This window comes from Lepidochelys kempii, chromosome 6, assembly GCF_965140285.1.
Source record: "Lepidochelys kempii isolate rLepKem1 chromosome 6, rLepKem1.hap1, whole genome shotgun sequence".
Classification (NCBI taxonomy): domain Eukaryota; kingdom Metazoa; phylum Chordata; order Testudines; family Cheloniidae; genus Lepidochelys; species Lepidochelys kempii.
The window spans coordinates 87,785,081-87,808,050 of NC_136385.1; the positions used below are offsets into that span (position 1 = coordinate 87,785,081).

General features: G+C 39.0%; 1 protein-coding gene across 16 annotated transcripts in view; it reads right to left on the reverse strand.

The window, feature by feature from the left end:
• RALGAPA1 (Ral GTPase activating protein catalytic subunit alpha 1) overlaps positions 1 to 22,970 on the reverse strand; it is a 231,499-nt gene that overhangs the window by 184,965 nt on the left and 23,564 nt on the right. For 15 of the 16 annotated variants that reach the window (XR_012159487.2, XM_073349040.2, XM_073349044.2 and 12 more), the window contains 6 exons: positions 21,278 to 21,393; positions 14,293 to 14,431; positions 11,973 to 12,184; positions 10,779 to 11,018; positions 7,645 to 7,836; positions 6,099 to 6,236 (listed from right to left, as the gene is read on the reverse strand). Coding sequence is in view for 15 of the 16 variants with exons in the window: in XM_073349040.2 (XP_073205141.1) it covers positions 6,099 to 6,236; positions 7,645 to 7,836; positions 10,779 to 11,018; positions 11,973 to 12,184; positions 14,293 to 14,431; positions 21,278 to 21,393 (1,037 nt within the window). In the remaining variant the exon portion in view is untranslated. The remainder of the gene's footprint in view (positions 1 to 6,098; positions 6,237 to 7,644; positions 7,837 to 10,778; positions 11,019 to 11,972; positions 12,185 to 14,292; positions 14,432 to 21,277; positions 21,394 to 22,970) is intronic. The other variant, XM_073349047.2, reaches the window with a different exon arrangement.

The window sequence follows — 22,970 nt, forward strand, 5'->3', positions numbered from 1 at the left end:
ATTAGTTTCAGAAATGTTTATTCTTGCTTAGTGCTTTTAGAAGCAAATAGTAAGGAACTGAACAAATAATCACCATAAATATACTTTTCCAAAATTTCTAACGCTTTGTATGTTTCTGCCCTTGAATGTTGTCTTTATTATAAGGAGAAAGAACAGAGGGTGAATATCCGTACTAAATAATTGTCCTTATCCTGCCTGCAAATGAGGAATTCTGGGCTTCATGTACCAACTACTTTATTACTGCTTGGGACTTTGGTCCCCAATAAAACAAAGCCTTAAATCAATCTGGTGTTCTATTTGGCTTTAATAAGTTTACATAAGAGACTGTGTTAAATGGGCACGATTGCTATTTAGCTCCTTATGATAATAAGCTACACTGACAACTAGAAGCTTATAGAAAAAAGCAAATTTGGTTGCAAAGGCAGCAGGAATGGGAGTCTGGTTATGCCACATTAACTTGGGGGGTTTTGGGCAGAGAACGAAGCAGCACCAGAGATATTCTAGGCTCCATTTGCAGCTTTGTTCATCTCTGGGAAATGGTAAGCTTACTTTTTTACTGGCAGCTATCATTGTCTTTATAACATCAGCATCTTACAATGCTGACTCAATAAACCCCCTTCTATTTTCAAGCACACACCAGAAATAAGATTCAGTAAATGTAGAGAGAGCACAATACCTTGCATGAATATCTGCCTCTTGATTGCTCTGGTTTGTCTCCTCTGCCAGCTGTGCTTCATGCGGTAAGATACGTTGTTCTGGACTCAAAGCATATTCATCTTACTCACTTGTCGAGGTGGCTCTGATAAACTGAGGAGGCTTGATCAGTGGCCTGGCCTGGGCCAAGAATAATGTACATCACATCAAAAAAAAGGGCAGGTTATTCGTGCTGAACCAATACTACTGTTTTTGTCTCAGGACTTACTATACCAGAGGCTTTAATGTTCTCCCAACAATGCTTAGCATTTCATCCAATCCACAGTTTAGCTAATCTCTGACACTGTGTTGTAAATTTCCTTGTTGTTGTCAAAGAGAACTCAATCTGGATGCAGTTATCACTTCAGATCTTGATGATAGCATCACAGAAACGTAGTGGAAGGGACCTCGAGAGGGCACCTAGTCGATCCCGCTGCACTGAAGCGGGACCAAGTAAACCTAGGCCATTCCTGAGAGGTGTCTGTCCAACCTGTTAAAAACCTCCAATGATGGATTCCATACAACCTTCCTTGGAAGCCTATTCCAGAGCTTAAATTACCGTTATAGTTGGAAAGCGTTTCCTAATATCTAACACAAACCTCCTTTGCTTCAGATTAAGCCCATTACTTCTTGTCCTACCTTCAGCGGACACAGAACAATTGATCACTACCCCCTTTACAACAGCCCTTAACATATCTTGTTTTCTCAAGATTAAACATGCCACTTTTTTTTAAAAAAAACCTTTCCTCATAGGTCAGATTTTCTAAACCTTTTACCATTTTTGTTGCTCTCCTCTGGACTCTCACCAGTTTATCCTCATCTTTCCTAAACTGTGGCACCCAGAACTGGACGCAGTATTCTAGCTGAGGCCTCAGAAATGCAGAGTAGAAAGGGAAAATTACCTCGTGTCTGGCATATGACATACCAGTTAATACATCCCAGAATAATATTAGCCTTTTTTTGAAACTCCGTCACATTGTTGATTCTTTCAATTTGTGATCCACTATAACCCCCAAATCCTTTTCAGCACCACTACCACGTAGCTAGTTATTCCCCATTTTGTGCTTTATTATTTGTATTTCTGTAGCACTTACATGCTTTAGTCATGGGCCACGACCCTCCTGCAGCATTGTAAGAGGGAAGGGTGTGACCACAGGAACCCTTCAGTGGCCACTGGCAGAGCCCCCCCACTTCCCCCCCCCATACTGTAACTTACATCAGGCCTGACGCACATTGCCCCAACACACTGTTGTCACTATCTCTCTCTCTCAAAGGTGTCATCTAAGGTATCATATGTAAACTGCAACATGCTGGTTCTGAAAATAATTGTGTGATGTATGCATAGATCGTGTACAAAGAGTTGTAGATGTGTGCTGGAAATACGATTTTAAAACTTATTTGGGAGGCACAGCATGAACCCAGACTTGTGCGTTTACCTACGTGATTGGTTTGGTTACAGGCAAAAGGACAACAAATACATTTACAAATAAAGTAAACAGACATCAAGCTAAACAAGTGGGGGAGAAGGCTATTTAACAACCATGTTGGGGGAAAGAATCTGCACCCCAAGAGACCTTTCTGAGATTGACAATGGACTTTGAAGTACTAAAAAGGGGAAGCAAAGAGACAGTTTAGTTACCCTTCACCTAAAGGTAGATAGGGTACAGCACCTGTTGTGTCTATTAAATCCGATCCTTTTGGCCTGGAAGGCAAGAGTTGGTGGAAACTTTACTGTAAGCGAGAAACTTGTTTACACAAAGATTGTAACTTGCTGAAATTAAGTTTTAGACACTAGAAAGTGTTGTTTGCTTTGTAACCATACTTGCCTTCTACTCATATTCAGTATCACTTCAACCTTTGTTTTTTTAATCAACTGATTCTTGTTTTATTACAAAACTATCTCTGTGCGGTGTATTAAACTGGAAGGTGAGTCCTCAGCGAGCTATACAGGCTGGTGTGTACATTCCCTGTTTGGAGGCAGTGAACTACATTTCTGTGAATGTCCATGTGATGTTGCACTCCATATGTTTATGGAAATATGCTTATGAGTGTAAATATAATGTAACTGGAATGCGCTTTATGCAAAAGGTCTCTAAGGTATCATTACAAAGCTTATAATCTACTGAGTGTGTTCATCCTATTTGTATGAATATCATTCTTGTATCTGAAGCTAGAAATATGAAGTATTACTCTGAAGTCTTATTGTAACTATGCAAAGTGTGGGCCATTAATGGAGCTTGGAATCTTGATGGCTCCCATTAACTAGGACAATTGGTGGTAAATGGCTGTGTTTACTTGTAAGCCTTCCTGTATACTTGTGTGCCAGCCAGTGGGTAATGAAGTCTCAAGGACATGTGGGGAACATGTCACAGGATACTGAAATACATCTTAAACCTTGTGCTTTTCTATTTAGAAGGAAGGGTGGGAACCCAGAGAGAGAGACAAAGGATTCCTACCTTGTGCCAAAGATATAAAAGGGGGTGGAACAGAACAAAGGGGGCCAGTCATGAGAAATCCCCTAGTTATCACCTGAGCTGGAACTGACAAGGACTGTATCAGGGGAAAGGACTGGGCCCAGGCTAAGGAGTCTAGTCTGTGACAGAAGCTTATTGGAACATCTCTGAGGGTGATATTTACCTGTATTCAGTTTCTTAAACATATTAGGCTTAGACTTGCGTGTTGTGTTTTATTTTGCTTGGTAACTTACTTTGTTCTGTCTGCTATTACCTGAAACCACTTGAATCCTGCTTTTTATACTTCATAAAATCCCTTTTGTTTATTAACAAACCCAGAGTAAGTGATTAATACCTGGGCAAGCAAACAGCTGTGCATTTCTCTCTATCAGTGTTATAGAGGGCGGACAATTTATTTGTTTACCCTATATAAGCTTTATACAGAATAAAACTTATTTATTTGGGGTTTGGATCCCATTGGCAACTGGGTGTCTGAGTGCTGGAGACAGGAGCACTTGCTGAGCTGTTTTCAGTTTAGTCTGCAGCTTTGGGGGTGTGGTTCAGACTCTGGATCTGTGTTGCAGCAGGCTTGCATATCTGGCTCAACAAGACAGGGTTCTGGAGTCCCAAGCTGGCAAAGAAAATGTGCTCAGAGGTAGTTTCAGCACATCAGGGGACAGTCCCAAAGGGGTCTCTGTGACCAAACCGAATGTACTAGTACATTCCCTAGTAAAGCTCACAGTCCAGTGAGGAGGGACTGGACACTGCAGAGGAACATCTCTGGGTAACTCAGGAGTTGGATTCACAGATTGTTATCTGTGAGGCAAGATTTGGACTAAGAGTCCTGAAGAGTTTGCTGGCAAGGCAGACAAGCTAATGTCTCATGGAGCTCATACCTCGTTTGGGAGCAGCAAAATACCTCACTTGTTGAGGCTGAGAGGAGTTACACAGGGGTTCAAAATTCAGGGTACCCCAAGCAGGAGGTCACACATCTGTCTACACATTCTACATTACAGGAACAGTTTTTCTTAAAATCCTCTTGGGTGTCTTTGTTAACTATTTGTACTACCGTAGTGCCTAGAAGCTGTAATCATAGACCAGGACGCCATTGCAGTAGGCATTGTACAAACACAGTAGTGGCCCATGTGAAAGGTTAATGGGGTGGAGGGAGGAGCAAATGCACATCTCTGCTGCTACTATTGTTTGGTTGGATTCTGACAGAAGTGCATAGGATAAAACAGTAAAGGCTAGCTTCATGCCAGAACAGCCTAGCCTGCTACTCACTAAGGCCTTGTCTACACTACAGCAGTACAGCTATGGCACTGCAGCTGTGCCACAGTAGCATCATAGTGTAGACACTTCCTACAGCAATGGCAGGGGTGTTTCTGTCAATGTAGTTAATTCACCTCTCCAAGAGGTGGTAGCTAGGTTGAAAGAAGAATGCTACCATTGACCTTGCCATGTTTACACTGAAGGGATTAGGTCAACCTAACAATGGGACTCAAGGTGCAAAAAATGCCGAGTGACATCAATTTAATTTTTAAGTGCAGACCCAGGCCTGAGTATCTGTGTGGACACTGCTGCCACACTCTACTCCTGTTTCAAAGAGGGGTAGCTCTTGGGCACTGTTCATGAATGGCAGCAAGGTCTATTCAGACAATTTGCATAGACAAGCCCGATGAGACTTGCAGTCTCCTCCCTGCAAAAGTTTCCCGGTAACAGCCAAGAACAGCAGCCTCTATGTCTGCTAGGGAGAAAGCATCCCTATTCCCTAGTACATCACATAAGCAGAGACTCACTAGACTCAGCTATCATATAGCCTACAATTTCAAAAAACTTATGCTCAGGTTGCCTGCTGAGCTCAGGAAAGCTCAAGGATTTTTTCATTCAACTTAAAGAATGGGGTTTTTTTGCTCAACAACTAAAAAGTGACTAAGCATGCTCAGTGATCATCTAAGTGCTAATACAGTACTACTAAGACCTGTGCTCATAAACAACATTATGCACATGAATAATCTCATGGTCAGACTCCAATGTACACTGAACACACTCAAAAAAAAAAAATTCAAGGTAAAAAAAAAAAATCTCCAGTGTCTTATAATACAAGAACAAGGCATTTTGCTCAAAATGTCCAAAATAACTGACCTCAGTGCTGAGACCAGTTATAGAAAATTTCAACTCCAAAAGCAGAATTTTCAGGAAGTTACAAATAAATGGGGGGAAAAAAAATAAGGCTATACAAACAACTCCAGCTAATCTTTACTACAGCATTTGCAACTTATTCAATACTAGTGTTGTGAGTTATTTCCAATTAAAATGCACCCATGCAAAGTTCCACAAATCCTCGTATTTGATAAACACCTAATTACATTTTAAAATGTAAATAAACTGTTAATACAATATGATTTAAATAAGTTAGGAAGATCTAATAAGTGTTTATCTCCAGCTATAAAATTAAGCCACCACATGTATTCTAATATAGATAAAATTTCATAAAGTAAACAGGAGAGCACTCATCATCAATTCATAAAAAACCAAACAAACCAAACAAACAGCGTGGATTAGTTTAGATAATTTTTTCTGTAACACCCTATAGAACAGAGTACACTTTCGGATGTAGTAATGAAGGTATGAAATAAAGATTTTTTTTTCATTGTGTGAGCCAACAGTAGTAAATGCAGTCCTGTTATACTATACGTTAAATTATGTCAAAAATGGAGAAAGAATGCAGGAAGTCACTAAGAACACAGTAAACTATCATTATAGCTTTATTATCCATCCCCTTAATTAAATCTACAATCATTTAGCAAAGCTGAGATGTTATGGAATAGCAGACTCATTCTGTAATCATGTTTCGTTTTATCCATTAACATTTTATTTACACAATATTAAAGAAAACAAGTTAAACATGAAAGAATAAAATTGAGGTGGGAAGAGGAGTGCATTCCATACCTGTAACACTGATTGTACTCCGGCTCGTATATTTTGCTCAGTGATATCTATTTCAGATGTTTTATGGGAAGCATCTTGGTAGCAGCCATCTCTTGTCCAACTTGAATTTCGAACATGACCAGAGTTTGTTATTTTTTCCTGAAGCATAAAAATATTTTGTTTCTTAAACTCCCAGAGAAAAAACACATGAGAATTAGGTTTTTGGCCCCCCCCCCCTTTTTTTTTTTTAAATAAAGGAGAAAATAAGAGCTGAAAATGACAACTGAAAGAGCAGCCTCCCTCCCAGAGACTGAGAAATGGAAGAAGAAGGTGTATGTCTAGGCACCTTAAAAAAAGGATACAATTTAAAGTCTTAGAACAAATATTCAAAATAATAGGGGGGAAATTAATTGCTACTTTGTCTCATTCTGCGTGGAACACTTTTCGTATAGTGCAAGGATATAGTGCATAAGCCATCTCCCCAAGGTAGTTTATAGTTCATTGCTAACTAATAAGTATGGATACAATTTTGTCACAGTAAAAATTATGCAAAATGTACAGAGCAATCATGGTAAAAAAAGTACAAAATCAGGGTATGCCCAAGCCAGAGCCAAAGAAGTCTCTGAATCCGTGACCAAATCACATTCTTACTAATAAGCCATATTAGAGAGTACACTAGACTACTAATGCAGTCGTAGTCCTCAGTGTCCTGCTCCTTCTTGTACTGAAGTCATTGGGGAATTTTGCAGTTGACTTAAAATGTGCAATGTCAGGCCTCAAGGGCATTTGCCTTTCACCCTGTGCATCTAAGGTATATTTTATATTATATAAAACCAATGAAAACGCTTACAGCTATTCTGAAGGAAATTGAAAAAAATAACCACCGCATTTAAAGATGGTAAAGGTCTGCCTATTAGAGAAAAACTCAATTTTGTTTTGGTCCCCAAACTGAGGCATTTTCTCTTAGGAAGCTCTTGGTAGGAGAATACACAGTGTCAAGTTCTAAATATATACATAATCACTAACATTAAATTACACTATTATAAATTTAGAGTAGGATTAGGTTTTCAAAAGGCATATGAGCAGTTAGGTGCCTGGCTTCCCATTGAAAGTTAATGGGACTGTCTGTGACTTTGAAAATCTCCCCCTTAAAATTTAATTTAAAATAGGATTTTTCTGTATTTGGTTCATTTCATTTAATGCCAGCCCCTAGAAGTCAGTTACTGCTGGGTTAAATATTTTTTCTGGTCATTTGCATAAACAATCTGAACAGAGAACTGATATGAAGGTGAAGTGCAGGCATGAATTGAATGATTTGGCAGCATAGCTTTTATGGGTGGCAGGCACCTTCACTGGGCTGCTGCTCTATTTACTCATACCTGAAGGGACAGATTTGTGCCCTTCACAGTTTTCATCTCAATATTTCCTTTCATTCCTCTTTCCCAGCTCCTGCACCAACTAGACTGCTATGTGGAAAAGACGTACATATGCTAAATAGTTCAGAAAATGAGACATCTATTTAACAATGGTCTTTTTAAATTTTAAGGAGGTCTTTTATTTTTTTTACCTCATCTCTCTCTTTTCCCTTCTCTGCTGAATTATGTTCTGCAACATTTTCATCACAATCTATATTTACAGATGTCAATATTTCTTCAGATTCTTTCATAAATAAAGGCTTATCTTCCTGTTGGATCCACTCCTGGTAAACCTTCACCACTTTCCTCATAGCAGCTGCTTCGCAAATTGGCAACAAAAATGCCTAGTTGGGGGGGGAAAAAGTTATAACATTTGAGACACTTTATCTATGTTCTCACGATACTGCTAGTAGTAAACAATTTCAGGAGCATGCATTTCAATTTATGGATGTGATATGAAAATAGAAAGTGGACAATGTGACTTAATTTTATTTTAAAAAATTTAGGACTCACTATACTATCCATTCTGTCTCTTCGGGGCAAAATAGTGGATTTTTATTGGGGGAAAGGAAAAGTGAGAAACATCCAACCCACTTCTTTGAACTCTAGGAAAGCTCCTACCCAAGCATCAGGCTCTACAGATGGAGAAACAGCTGCAGCCACTCTGCAGGAATTTAAACTAAATGCTGATTTCCATCAGTATTAGTTTATTAACTTTTCCCAACACCACTCTGGAACACCCTGAAAGTCGGGGGGAGGGGGGAAGGGCAGGAAAAAAGTCTGAAAGGAAAAAGTGACACCTGGCAAAAAAGCTTTACTGTTAGGGACCTGGATGTAGTTAGCATGGAAGGGGAACAGCAAGCAGTGAGACTCCATGCAGATCTGTTCCTGCATAGATCTTAGGGTCCCACTGATATTTGAACAACAAACTCTCATTAAAAGAAAGAAAAGAAAACTCAGTGGAAGCTACTGCTGCATCCAGTCACATACATGGGGGGAGAAAGAGTATGGGGCAATAGGATATTATATTAGCCATTTGAATTTGTATTGATAACAAAGAGCCATGTTTTACTGCTGCTATGAATGAGTGGCGCAAAACAGATGACAGAGAAAAGGCATTTTTCATAACTAGAGTTATGAAAAAAATGCATTTCAGGAAGCCAGTTTGCTTGCAAGATGCTGCTCTCTTCAGGAAGTATTATGTAACTGTGGGGCTAATACAAAAGTGCTCTCAGATCAGCAGTCTCCAACGTTAAGTTTTGGGCTTCTGCTAAACTTAACTATGTTCAAAGACAGCCTACATTAATGCAATATACTTGTTGGAAATTTCACTTTCTTTTAAATTCACAATTTTACCAGCTTGTGCACTTTTACTGTACTGGCTGTATTAAAAAGAATAAAATAAACTGAACCTGTGTGCATTTTCCAAGAACCACTGGATATACCAACATCCCAAAGAAATGCATGATTCTTGCTATGAACAACACATTCTCAACTTTAGGACTGAACACTTCAAAGGAGTATCAGAATGGGACGCAGCTATTCTATGACTTCCACAGTCAGCTAAAGAGTAGGATAGGCAACTGCTACCTTTTAGAGAGTTTCTTATGCTTTGGCTTTGTAACATAGAATGCTCTACAGCTTTCACAGTACAGGAAATATGATGTAGCTGAGGGAATGCTGCCACACCTGCTGGGCCATGGTTATTAATGAATTCACAGATTCCAAAGCCAGAAGGGATCACTATGATAATCCAGTCTGATCTGTGTGCACAGGCTGTAAATTTTTTTCTAGAAGCTGGATTAATTTTAGCAAGTCTTTTAGAAAGGTACCTAATCTCATTCTAAAGATTCCAAGGGATGGTGATTCCATCATCTCCCCTGGGGTAAGATCCTCTGATGTTTAATTACCCTCAGAGCAAGAAAATTGAGTCTTATTTCAAAGTTGAGTTAGTGTACCTTCATCTTCCAGCCACTGGATCTTGTTATGCCTTTGTCAGCAAGACTGAGAAGCCCCTCACTATCAGATATTTTCCACATGTAAATATTCATACACAGTGATCAAGTCACCTCTCAACCTTCTCTGATAAGCTAAGCAGATGGAGCTCCTTAAGCTTCACATCACATTCATAGAATATCAGGGTTGGAAGGGACCTCAGGAGGTTATCTAGTCCAAACCCCCTGCTCAAAGCAGGACCAATCCCCAACTAAATCATCCCCGCCAGGGGTTTGTCAAGCCCAACCTTAAAAACCTCAAAGGAAGAAGATTCCACCACCTCCCTAGGTAACGCATTCCAGTGCTTCACCCCCCTCCTAGTGAAAAAGTTTTTCCTAATATCCAACCTAAATTATTGTTTTCCAGCCCCTGAAACATTTTTGTGACCTTTCTTCAAACTCCCTCCAGCATTGCCACATCATTCTTCAACTGTGGACACCGGATCTGGGTACAGCATTCTTGCAGCTGTTTTACCAATGCTGTGTACAGAGGCAAGGTCAGTTCTCTACACCCATTTAATAGTCCCCTTTTATACATCCAAGGACCACATTAGCCCTTTCTGCCACAGTAGTACACTGAGTGCTCACTGAGGCAGTCATCTACAACAATCCCCAAATCCTTTTCCGAATTACTGATTCCCAAGACAGTATCCCATCCCATAGGTATAGCCTGCATTCTTTGTTCCCAGATGTATTAACCTTGCATTCACCTGTATTAACACACATTATATAGGACTGTTACCATTTAACTAGGAGATTCAGATCACTCTGTAGCAGTAACCTGTTCTCATTATTTACTACCTCACCACACAGCATGTTATCTGCTAACTGTATCTTTTCCAGATTCATAATTAGACAGGCAACAATTCATAATTAGCTAGGCAATCCAGATGGAGGATTTTTGGCTCCCAATATAGTTAACCCAGATAACTTTGCTAAAATTGTCCACATTACATGAAGTCAAAGTTATGTCCCTCAAGTGATGAGCAAAACAAAACCAGGAAGCAGGGGCAGATTTTTCATACTAGTTGTTTTAAATTAGCTTTTGCTTTCTACACACAAGGGAGAGAGTGTGAGGTGGAAAAAACAGATGGAAAACTTTGCTGAACAAAAACCAACGTGTTTACCATTGGCCTAAATTTAAAATGAACAGTGTAAATAAAAACACAATCAAAGCTTTTACACTTATGTACACTCTTACTTAACACAACCTATTTGAAACAAAAACTATCAATATTATCAGGGTTTAAACTAAAAACAAAAAATTCTTCTACACTTGATGGCTTCTTTACCTGTCGAAATATCTCTGTAAGAAAGTTAACATTACTTCTTTTAGAAGAAAAGACTTTGCGGACTATTTCAATATCAGTTAGATGCTCTTCATCAATACTACAAAGGCTGGAGGAACTTGGTTCTCTCTCTGTTAGGGTGCTTGTATTAGAATGAGATTGTTCTGGCTCTGTATTTCTATCGGGTCTATCAACAGTGTCATTTTTACTGTCTTCTCTAGAAGCCATGCTAGCAGCTGCTCTCTGAAACAAAAGAGCAAGAAAATAGTTCTAGTAATATAATTTAAATACAATTCTTAAAACAGCACAGAGAATTCTGCAGACAATGTGAGAAATAAGTATCTCAAAGCGCTACATATCTACTAGATAATGTAGAAAGTTAGTGGTTGTCTGAAGCCAGTTAAAGTACAGATCTCAAGCACAAGGGAAGTCCAGTTATTGTCCAGTCAGATCAATGACCTTCACTAAGAATTCTAATCTGTGTTGCCTTTATTCAGTTTGCTAACCTATAATCAGACATTTCTTGGGAGTATTTAGAAGTGTTATCACAAACAACCCAGTCTTACAAAACCTCAGCAAACAGAGCCACGGAAGTCAAAAAGCATTTGGATTGCTGGATTGGGCTTTAAGGGAAATTGAGCATATCACTCTATGCAGAGAAGTAAATGTAGATTTACTTCAACAATTCACCAAAAAGTAATTTATAGATCAAAACATTTTGTTAGGTGAATGAAAACAGTACTTCACAGTAAATTTCTATTATTTTGGTATAAGATTTAAATATTTGGCGATTCTTTCCATATTGGATTCAGGCCTGGAGATTTCATTTAAAGACAAATAGTCTTTCTTCAATTAGCTAAAACTAAGGAGATGTCTACACAGCGCTTTAATGTGGCTGTGTAATCGTGGCTCCAGCTCTCCCAGTGCTGTAATAAAACCACCTCTGTGAGGGGAATGGCTCCCAGCACTGTAGCACTATCTACACTGTCACTTTACAGGGCTGAAATTTGCATCCATCAGGGGTGTGTTTTTCCACACCCCTAAGCAAAGAAAGTTTCGGTGCTGTAAGTGGCAGTGTAGACAAGGCCTAAGAGAAACATACAGTGGTAGAATTTCAGTGTTGACATCACAACAGAAGACTACTAAGAAATCTTTCAAAATAGAGAAAAACTATTTGAAATGTGCGTTTGGTGATACCTGAATATTCTTTGGCACAATTTCACCACCTTCCATCCCAGGAATATGAGGTCCTGTATGAGGTTTTGGCTCAAGCCAGAAAGACACCAGCCATCGAATGACAATAACACGAGCCTTAAGGAAAGGTTCCTTTGTGCAATATATTGCTTCATTGGTTTCAGCATCTTTCTTTACCATTACATAGTGTGGCTTTGGTCTCATTTGTGGTATCTCTGTGATGAAAAGCAAGCATTTTAAAATTAGTGTCAGAAGAAAGGCTTACCACCTCAAAGCCCTATCCAACCCAATTGAAATCCCAGGGCTTCTGGGTTTTTGAAACTCCCAGGATAGCACAGTCATTAAGTCCACAAGGGCATGGGACAGACATTCTCTCAATAGCAATAAAAGAGAAGAGCATTAAGCTTCAAAAGGCAGCCCTTGGAAATTGTATTTGTGGCCTAGAAGGCTGCAAACATTTTCTACTGGATGAACCGCTCCATTTACCCCTTCTTTATGCTCTCGTTTGTGGGGTAACAAACAATTCTTAACAAGTAAAGTTTAATTTATAAAAGTACCTTTTTATCCAGATGATCCCCTAAGCTGTTTTAAAATTATGTACTATACTGAGGAATTACATGGCCTGCCACTGATATGGAGTGAAACCCAGCAAAATTTTGACAGCGAACAGCAACACTACGCCACTGTTCAGAACAAAAAAGTAAAGGAAGCCACCTTTCAGTTAAAACTACGTGAGTAATTTTAAGTGGCAGAATGTAATTACCCAAACTGGACTTTGGCCCAAACAAGCACAGCATTTTCATTTAGGGTGGGAAGAAACTGTTGTAGGTTTATTTAGAAATGAAAATTTGTTTATAATTGATCAAATAGTTTATTGAGCAACAATTCACAGATGAAGTAATTCACCCATTTTGCAGAGGATCATATCATACCACTTAAGCCCTGTGGTTGAACCTCTAGGGGTTGTGGGGGGGAGAATGTAGGTGAATCAGATGCAAAGTGATGTCAACACACTAAGTGGGACAGAAAAGCTATCCTTGCTGATCTATGTGGGTCTAGTGTGGAAGGTCATGAAGGGAACAGGCAGTGAGCATACTAAAACAAGTGTCATGAAATCTATGTTGATGTAGATCCACGGTTCCAGCACCCCTGGCATGGTGGGTTCAGGGCCTCTATTCCAGTCCACAGGATTTAACAGCAGTTTTGAGGAACATACAACAGCCCTTGCTGGCTTTTGTGGAGGCCAGCAAGTGGGAGGAAAGTGTGTGGCATGAATTTCACCTGCCCAACCACTCTACCCTTATAGGCTTTGTTTAAATTAGGATGGAAAGGTGTGTTAAATTGTGTTAGCTAGCTTAATCTAACCAACCCCTTTTAAAACTCTAACACAAGGCAAGTTATATTTTAACATATGCAAAACTTGTTAATTTAGAGCTTGGGAGATGCCACGGTCTTAACATGACCAGCCTAGCACATGCTAACATATAATTTGCCTTGTCTTGACTAAACTTTAGAAGGTATTATGGAGTCTAACTGATCTGGCTCTGGGTCAATGGAGTGGATATTACCCAATGAGCAACACTGCTAATTTCTTTTGGATCCACAGAACTAACAGTTTTTTTCTCTTCTAAATGTAATTTAATCCATGATATAGGGTGCATTACGTTTGATTTTTTTTTTTTTTTAAACTTGGTTCTTAGAGCAGTGAGTGTATCCAAATGACTAATATGGTTTAGATAGAACAGCAGACTGCCTCCTGGGATAGAAGCTTGGCACTACGATTGGCTCACCTAGAAGCTAAAGAGCGAGTAACATTTTGGAGAAGAGGAACCTAAGAAACTTGAAAAGATCTTGTCTAATTTTTTTAGAAACCTTCGATTAATTCTTAAGTGGATGGAAACAGATAATGCTTTCTTTTCCCCTCCCTGCCCTTGTTCCTTCTGCTCCTTTTCCTCCCACCCCATTCCTTTATATATTTTTCTTTAAGTTATTCCTTTCTGTTGTCCCCTGATTTTAGGAATGTGGGATGAAATCAAAACTATAAATTTAAAAAAATGATTTTAAGTATGTAAGAGTTAAATTTATTTAAAGTGAATCAGAGCAATACAGCATCCTGACTGTTAAATAATTAAAAAGAGAGGTCAAGGGGTGTTTCCATCAATACAGGTGAACTCAGTAGAATTGAAACCATACATCATAGATAAAGGCCATATTTCTTAACAGTAAGGGAAATGTTTTTGATCCAAGTTCTCTGCAAGCAGCATCTCTATACTGTAAGTTGCAAAATGTTTAAGCATCTGTACAATCATTAAACACCACTTACCAAGTACAGGATTATACAAACTGGTCTCCTTACAGATGTTTGGGAAAATATAAGGCAAGTAATATTTTTTAAAATATGAAAACAAGAATGAAAATCCCTTTTCTTGGTTTTCCTTGTTCTTCCATTCTAAACTCTTGACCTTAAAGAAAAAAAAATTACTTTTTGAGGCTGAAACATGGAATATTTGTTTCAATATTTCCCAAGTATATCAAATGTTTCAGAAGTTTGCTGTAGTTTTTTGTTTTTTTAAGTTGTCAAAAGTCAAACAAATTTCAGTTTTAATTAAACGTCAAATGTACTTTAAAGATTTGCTAAACGGAGCAAAGATAAAGTAAGAGGAAAGATTCTATTGCTTAATTATACAAGAGAAATTACTACATTAGGACTGGATTGTATGCATTTTAATAATTATAATGTTACATTTTCAAAATGGTGGGAGGGACTGGCTATCTGAGAGATTAGTAAAACTATGCAAATCTTTTCCTCTAAGCTCTGGATTCAGCAGAATACTTAACCATATATGTAATTTTAAGCACATGCAGAATCCCACTGAAATCAGAGATTTTAAGAATATCAAGCCTGAGGTGGCCCCTCCAGAAGTGGGTTTAATTTGTAGTAAATCATCCTGCTTTGTTTCAAAGTTACTTTATAAAATATAAAAGTATATTTGTGCTTACCTGAAAGATTCCTTTCTTTTTTGTGTAAAAATGTCCAGAGATCTGTTACAATAGGTACTTCAGCCTGCCTGCAGCTCAAGAGCAGAACCAGACCTGTCAATCACTGACAGCCGGGGTATGCTCTGCTTTCTGAAGTTCCTTCCAGTTCACGTAACTTCTAGGGACAGCATAATTCAAATATACTTTCTTAAATTAGAGATTGATTTGTTTTTCCTCAAAGCATATTGACTGCAGAATATGGTAAATTCAACCTACTGACAACATACCCAAATCCTTGAATGTCAGTTTACATCTCTGTCCTGGGTAATCCACTTGTCTCCAGAATGGGCTGGATCTGTGGACCTTAGTACTCAAAAGTAGGAAAATTTTCAGGTAAGCACTGAGAAGTTTTCCTATTCTTCTTCATGCTAAGGTCCAAAGACCCATTAGAATGGGATTTTCAGAGCAGTGCCCTCTCAGGGATTATCCTTCAAATATGGACTTCCAAAACAAGATAAAGGAGATACTTGTATATAATCTATCTAGTCGAGGGCACTAAGATACCGAGAACTCTTCTCCAAAAGAAGAGAAGTAGCATTGGCTATGACTGGATGACCAATATGCAGAATTTGGTCAACTAATGGCCATCTGCAGATCTCAGTACAGGACTACTCTGCTCTGCAATTGTGAGTGCGCCTAAGAACTAGACTCTGATGCTTAATTGAAGTAGGAACAGTTCTTGAATTTACTCATGGAATGGATGCTACGACACAGTTATGAAGAGGACCCGTCTGAATTAAAAAGTATAATAATAGTACTTTGTTAGAGAAAGCTCCCAAACTCAGATAAAAAACATCTGATTATAGATAGTAGCCACTGGGAAGCCTACTCTAATGGACAGGAAATATGACACTTTCCTTCAGAGATTCAATCTGGGTAGTGCTGGAAGATGCGGAACGAGGTTCCAAGAACATACTGAATGACCTTGCAGAGTTGCAATAAGGTGGATGCCCAAATGAAGCATTTAATATTGGATTGTACAAAACTTCCTTTTCTTTAAAATGTTGAGAACATTATACCGAATCTTAGCAGAATTTGATTTTTATAATTTCTACAGATAAAAGTAAACATTCATGTTAGCATCTTTTTTTTCTTATGGATTTTAAATGTTCACAGTTGTGGAAAATTATGGGGAGGATAGTTAATGAGATGATTAGACAATGAACGTTGAAAGATTGTTAACAAGATGAAGATGGCCCTAATGGTGTGGTGTCACAGAAACAATCTTCTCATACGATACTTTGTTCCCAACAGTATTCATCCTCCCCAGCCCTATGACTGACTTCCCTGGCACCATGTGTCTATTTGACCTGAATCAAAAGACAGAGTGATTTGGTTCCTGAACTATGTATTCTTCAGTCTTATCTCTTCCTGGAAAATGTTTTTGATCAGGGTTCTGTAGAGAGAAGTGAACTTCAATCTTCTCTAAAGCCATTAATATTGCTACTATGATCCCAGAGAGACACCCTGGAATCACACGTCAGTTCAAATGATAATGATCAAATCTGGGAAAAGAAAAAGGCTGCCATCTGTCTGCAAAACATAAGAATTGTCCGAGGATGGTAAAATGGGAATTCTTGAAGAAAAATCTCCTTTAGGAACTTATTTAGATGATTCAGCTAAGGCTGTGCTCTGTTCTCAATTCCCAGAGTATAGAAATAGGATGGGGAGAGCGTTTTAATGCTCTGATCTGAAGAAAGATTATGGATGATTTCATTCATGTAATGGCCTTTCCATGGGTTGTTGAGACTGGGAGTGGGACAGAGCTGTTTCTAAAATTCTTGCACAGCTCCACAGGGTCTCCCCTCTGGACAATATCCAATGATCCCATCTGATCAAAGCTATACATGTAGCTCTAGTATTCCCAAACTGAGAAAGCCTGGCATCACATGGGGTCTTACTCCACATGGAGCTGGTTAAGAGGCCTGCATATATCTCTGAATAGAGATGAGCAATAGAGATCAGATACTGACCATGTACTTGTTCTAGATACCTCTTGCAAAGAGATATTTTCTCATGTTGTACTTCAGAGTGCTTCTAATTTCCCATATCACCAATATTCATTTCCACAGTACCTGGCAGGACTCCGGATTGTAAGCTGACTTTACTGATGACTGAATAGTCTCAGCTTTCCATAAAAGTTTTCCCATCGTATCACTTACACAGCTGGGAACTGCTTTGTCTGAGTTTCTTACCCCAAGAACCAGAGACCCACTATACATGAAACAGGATTTGAATCCCATTTCCCCCTCACTCACTTTTTATCCAGGGAGAAGCTCTTGGTCACACAATTTTAAGTCCCAAAAAGGCCATATTCCTTACAATTAGGGCTGTCAATCGAAGTTAACTCATGCGATTAACTAAAAAAAAATTGTGATTAATCGCACGGTTAAATAATAGAATACCAATTGAAATTTATTAAATATTTTCAGATGTTTTTCTATATTTTCAAATGTTGATTTTTATTACAACACAGAATACAAAGTCTACAGTGCTCACTATTATTTTTATTACAAATATTTGCATTAAAATTATAAACAAAAGAAATAGTATTTTTCAATTCACCTCCTACAAGTACTGTAGTGCAATCTCTATCATGAAAGGTTTCAGAGTAGCAGCCGTGTTAGTCTGTATTCGCAAAAAGAAAAGGAGTACTTGTGGCACCTTAGAGACTAACCAATTTATCTGAGCACAAGCTTTCGTGAGCTACAAATAAATTTATTTATGCTCAAATAAATTTGTTAGTCTCTAAGGTGCCACAAGTACTTCTTTTCTATCATGAAAGTGCAACTTATATATGTAACAAAAATCTCCATATCTGCTCTCAAAAACAAAATGTAAAACTTTACAAGTCCACTCAGTCCTACTTCTTGTTCAGCCAAATAAGTTTGTTTACATTTACAGGAGATGCTGCTGCCTGCTTCTTATTTACAATGTCCCCTGAAAGTGAAAACAGGCATTTGCATGGCACTTTTGTAACTGGCGTTGCAAGGTATTTATGTGACAGATATACTAAACATTCGTATGCCCCTTCATGCTTCGGCCACCATTCCAGAGGATATGCTTCCATGCTGATGATGCTCATTAAAAAATAATTAAATTTGTGACTGAACTCCTTGGGGGAAGAACTGTATGTCTTCGGCTCTGTTTTACCCGCTTTCTGCCATATATTTTATGTTAGAGCCGTCTCAGATGATGACCCAGCACATTTATTTTAAGAACGCTTCCACAGCAGATTTGACAAAATGCAAAGATACCAATGTGAGATTTCTAAAAATAGCTACAGCACTTGACTCAAGATATAAGAATCAGAAGTGCCTTCCAAAATCTGAGAGGGATGAGGTGTGGAGCATGCTTTCAGAAGTCTTAAAAGAGCAACTCTCAGATGCTGAAACTATAGACTCCAAACCACCAAAAAAGAAAATCAACCTTCTGCTGGTGGCATCTGAATCAGATGATGAAAATGAACAGTCTGCACTGCTTTGGATTGTTATCGAGCAGAACCCATCATCAGCATGGATGCATGTCCTCTGGAATGGTGGTTGAAGAGGAAGGGACATATGAATCTTTAGCGCATCTGCCACGTAAATATCTTGCCACACCAGCTACAACAGTGCCATGCAAACACCTGTTCTCACTTTCAAGTGACATTGTAAACAAGAAGCAGGTAGCATTATCTCCTGCAAATTGTAACCAAGTTTGTTTGACTGAGTGACTGGCTGAAGTAGGACTGAGTGGACTTTTGGCTCTAAAGTTTTACACTGAAAAATAAAACAATTCAGTTATTTTTTGTGCATAATTCTACATTTGTAAGTTCAGCTTTCATGATAAAGAGATTTCACTACAGTACTTGTATGAGGTGAATTGAAAAATACTATTTCTTTTGATTTTTTACAGTGCAAATATTTGTAATCAAATATATAAAGTGAGCACTATATTGTTTGTATTCTGTGTAATTGAAACCAATATATTTGAAAATGTAGAAAACATCCAAAAATATTTAAATAAATGGTATTCCATTTTATTTTTTTTAATGGTGCGATTAATCGCTATTAATTTTTTTTATTGCTTGACAGCCCTACTTGCAATATTATCCACCCACATTAGCACTGCTTGTAAAAGTATGCAGGGGCACTTAGGGAGTCACAGAACAGTTTTTGTTTATTTTTGTTGTACTAATGACACCTGGAAGTTTTCATGCCCCAGGGAGGGGACTGAAATTATGCCAGCCCACACATGGCTAACTTTGAAAGGCCTGTATAGTGAAGAGACCAGTCTTTCAGGTAAAAATCTCCCCAGTTAAAAATCCTAAGTCACTGATCAGGATAGCCACATTTATATGCAGTAGTGATACCACATTAAATTTTAACTAGTACACTATTGGGAGCCTACTGACCTCATAAAATGGAAGCTGGGAAAGAATGAAAAAAAATGGCGAGCCATGAAAACCCTTTACTGCCTGCTGACTCTTCCAGATCTGGGATGCTGCCCCTCTCATCACTCCGTAACCATCTGCCCCAGGGAGGAAGTAGAGGCAGTGGAGAGGCAGGGAAGCTGGGAACAATTATCTGGACATTAGGCCATGGTGACTGGGAATGATAGCCCAATACTTTCCCATTCTTTTAGGTATGGCAGGAAATTCCTACCCCACTATTAGATCCTTCAAGGCTACATGAGAAGGAATATATAGCTACAGGTTGCCTTGGGTTGCTGTACACCTCCTAAGCTTAGTTTTACAGTGAACTCTTGCCTCACAATCTATCCTCTGGTGTTTAGATATATTATTTGATTCGCAACTGATTTGGACTGGAGGTCTTCTTCCCCTTAGGAGAAAATTTCCTTGGGAGGTTCAGGGAGGGGTGCACACCAACAGGCATCAGCATATGTTTATGGCCTGGTCTTTTCTGCTCTGATTTGCCATGCTGCAGTCTGTGGAGCTGAGCAGGGGAAACAGGCACTGAGGATTATCTGCTCTGCTGCACTCAGTAAGGTGAGCAGGGAAAACAGAACTAATTAACTTTCCCTTTCAGAGTCTTTTCCCATAAGCCTGCTTCAGAGGCAGTATGAAATCAGGCTCAGAAGACTCCAAAAATATGTCAAAAGGCTAGTGATCTCCCTGTCCTCCAAGCAGCTTGGTTTATGAGTTTTCCCTCCCACAAACGGGCCTCTCCTGAGTTCCTCAAGAAAGGTACTGACTCCCCAGAACTAGATCCCTCTCTGTTGAATGGAATTTACATGCATCAGATAAGTCTGTTTTCCCAGGAGGTTTGAGCCTCGGCCATGAGTTGGGATTGCCAGGGGAGCAGAGTTAGAGGTGGCAGCTGAGCCCAAAAGCCCCTTACTGCATTCACTGGCATCAGCAATGTCCAGTGCCCTCCATCCTTGGTTCAGTGAGAGGAGGCGGCGGCAGCAGCTGAGCTCCACAGTCAGAGATCTGGTTGATGGGCCATAGGACTCAGGTGTGATCTTCCATCTGGCAGTCTGCCCTTCTCGCTTCACTTTCCTCATGTACTATGGGGAGAAAAGGGCTGGCTGCCCCAGAGCAAATTCTTTCCCATTCCTGCCTGGCTCATTTCCTGCCCTGGGAAAGGAAGGGAGCTAAGGGGACCCTACCCAGCTTGTGCTGGGAGGGTGAAACTGCATCCTGCCTGCAGAGCCAGCAGAGCTCCCCAACATGCTTCATCCCCTTTTTGAGTAAGGCCCTTTTGCCTCTGGGTTTTCCTCAACCTAGCACACTCCCTCAAGCCTGCAAGAGCATCAGCTGCTAAAAACACCTCACTAGCAAAAGTGGATTTTTGGGGAGACTGTTCCCTCAGCTCCAATGATGCCCTAGGGATGTACTTGGGAATTAGACAGACATATTATTGGATTAAACTGTTAGTCTAAACATTTGAAATAAAGTTTGAAATTTTTCCTCACTAAAGCTTGGCAGCAGGTAAAGTTGGGTTGAGCCCATCAGCCGCATGGGGGCAGAAAAAACTGGAGGTAACTTCCAGAGGCCAGGCTTTCCCCTCCTATCAGTGACTGACAGGTCTGGTTCTGCTCCCAAGCTTTAAGCAGGCTGAAGTATCCACTACGATTGATCTGTGGACCTTGGCACAAACGAGAAACAGACACTTTCTGAAAGTATATTTTCTATAAGATACGCTCTTGGAAGGTGAAACAAAATAATTAGTCATTCCTGTGTATGTTTACAGTGCTGTTGGTCCATTACAGTAGATGGATCAAAAATAATTACTCTTCTTCTGTTTGCAACCTATGGAACATACCTGAATTACTATGTATTTCAAAAGTGCTTCTAGAAAGTAGCTTGTAAGATCTTCTTGTCCTTTATCTCCTGATTGTGGAGGGACAAGTGGAGTAATTTCCTCTACAGTCACTTGCGCTGTCCAAAAATAAAAAATAAATTTATTAACATACTGGAACAAATTATTAAACAATCAATTTGTAAGCACCTAGAAGGTAAAAGGGAGATATATAATAGCCAACATAGATTTGTCAAAAACAAACCATGACAAACTAATTTGATTTCCTTTTTACCAGCCAGGTGGATAGGAGGGAAGCAGCAAATGTGATTTATCTTGATTTCAGTAAATTCTTTGACAGTCCCACATGACATTCTCATAAGCCTACAAGTGAAATGTGGTCTATATGAAATTATTATAAGTATGGTGCGCAAATAGTTGAAAAACTATACCCAAAGAATAGTTATCAGTGGTTCACTAGCTGGGAGGATGTATCTACAGGAGTTCCACAGGAGTCTGTCCTGAGTCTGGTACTACTTAATATTTTCATTAATTATATGGATAATGGGATAGAGAGTATACTTATTAAATTGCTAATGACACCAACCTAGGAGGGCTTGAAAGCCTTAGGAGGACAGGATTAGAATTCAACACACCTTGACAAATTGGGGAATTGGTCTGAAATCAACAAGATCAAATTCAATAAAGACAAAGTGCAAAGTACTAAACTTCAGAAGGAAAAATCAAATGTAACAAATACAAATTGGAGAATAGCTGGCTAGGAAATAGTACTGCAGAAAAAAAATCTAGGAATTATAGGGGATCACAAATTGAATAAGTGATGCATTTGTGAATAAGGCTAATATAATTCTGGGGTGTATTAACAGAAGGGTTGTATGCAATACACAGGAGATAACTACTCTGCTCTACTTGGCACTGGTGAGGTCTCAGCTGGAGTAGCGTGTCCAGTTTTGGATACCCACTTTAGGAAAGGTAAGGAAAAAAATGGAAAGAGTCCAGAAGAGAGCTACAAAAATTATAAAAGGTTTAGAAAACCTGACCTATGAAGATGGATGAAAAAAATGGGCATATTTAGTCTTGAGAAAAAGACGACAGAGGGGATTAGATATCAGTCTTCAAATATATTAAGGGCTATTATAAAGAGGATGGTGATCAACTGTTGTCCTATCTTCAGTGGACATGGACAAGTAATAATGGGCTTAATGTGCAGCAAGGGAGATTTAGGTTAGATATTGGGAAAACTTTCTAACTACGAGGAAAGTTAAGATCTAGGATACATGCTACAAGGGAGACTGAGGAATCCCCACCATTGGAGGTTTTTAAGAATAGGACAGAAACACCTCTAGATTAGGTATATCTGGTCCTGCCTCAGCGCAGGGGAATGGATGAAGTGACCTTCAATGGTCTCTTCCAGCACTATATTCCTATAGTACATTTCATCAATAAATAAAAATATATTGTTTCCCTTAATTTGTGTTTGTCTGCAAAATTACAACAAACACGTGTTGGAAAATTGGCTGCTCAAAACAAAATCAAATACAAATTACAACCAAAAACCCTACCCTTAGAGGGATTCAAATTTAAAAGACTTTACCAATAAGTCCCCACAAGTTGCCTTATCCCCTTTGTACTTTTTTCACTTTTATGTGGTAAGCACACATCAGTCATTATCATCAAGGCTATCTGTGCTTACCTT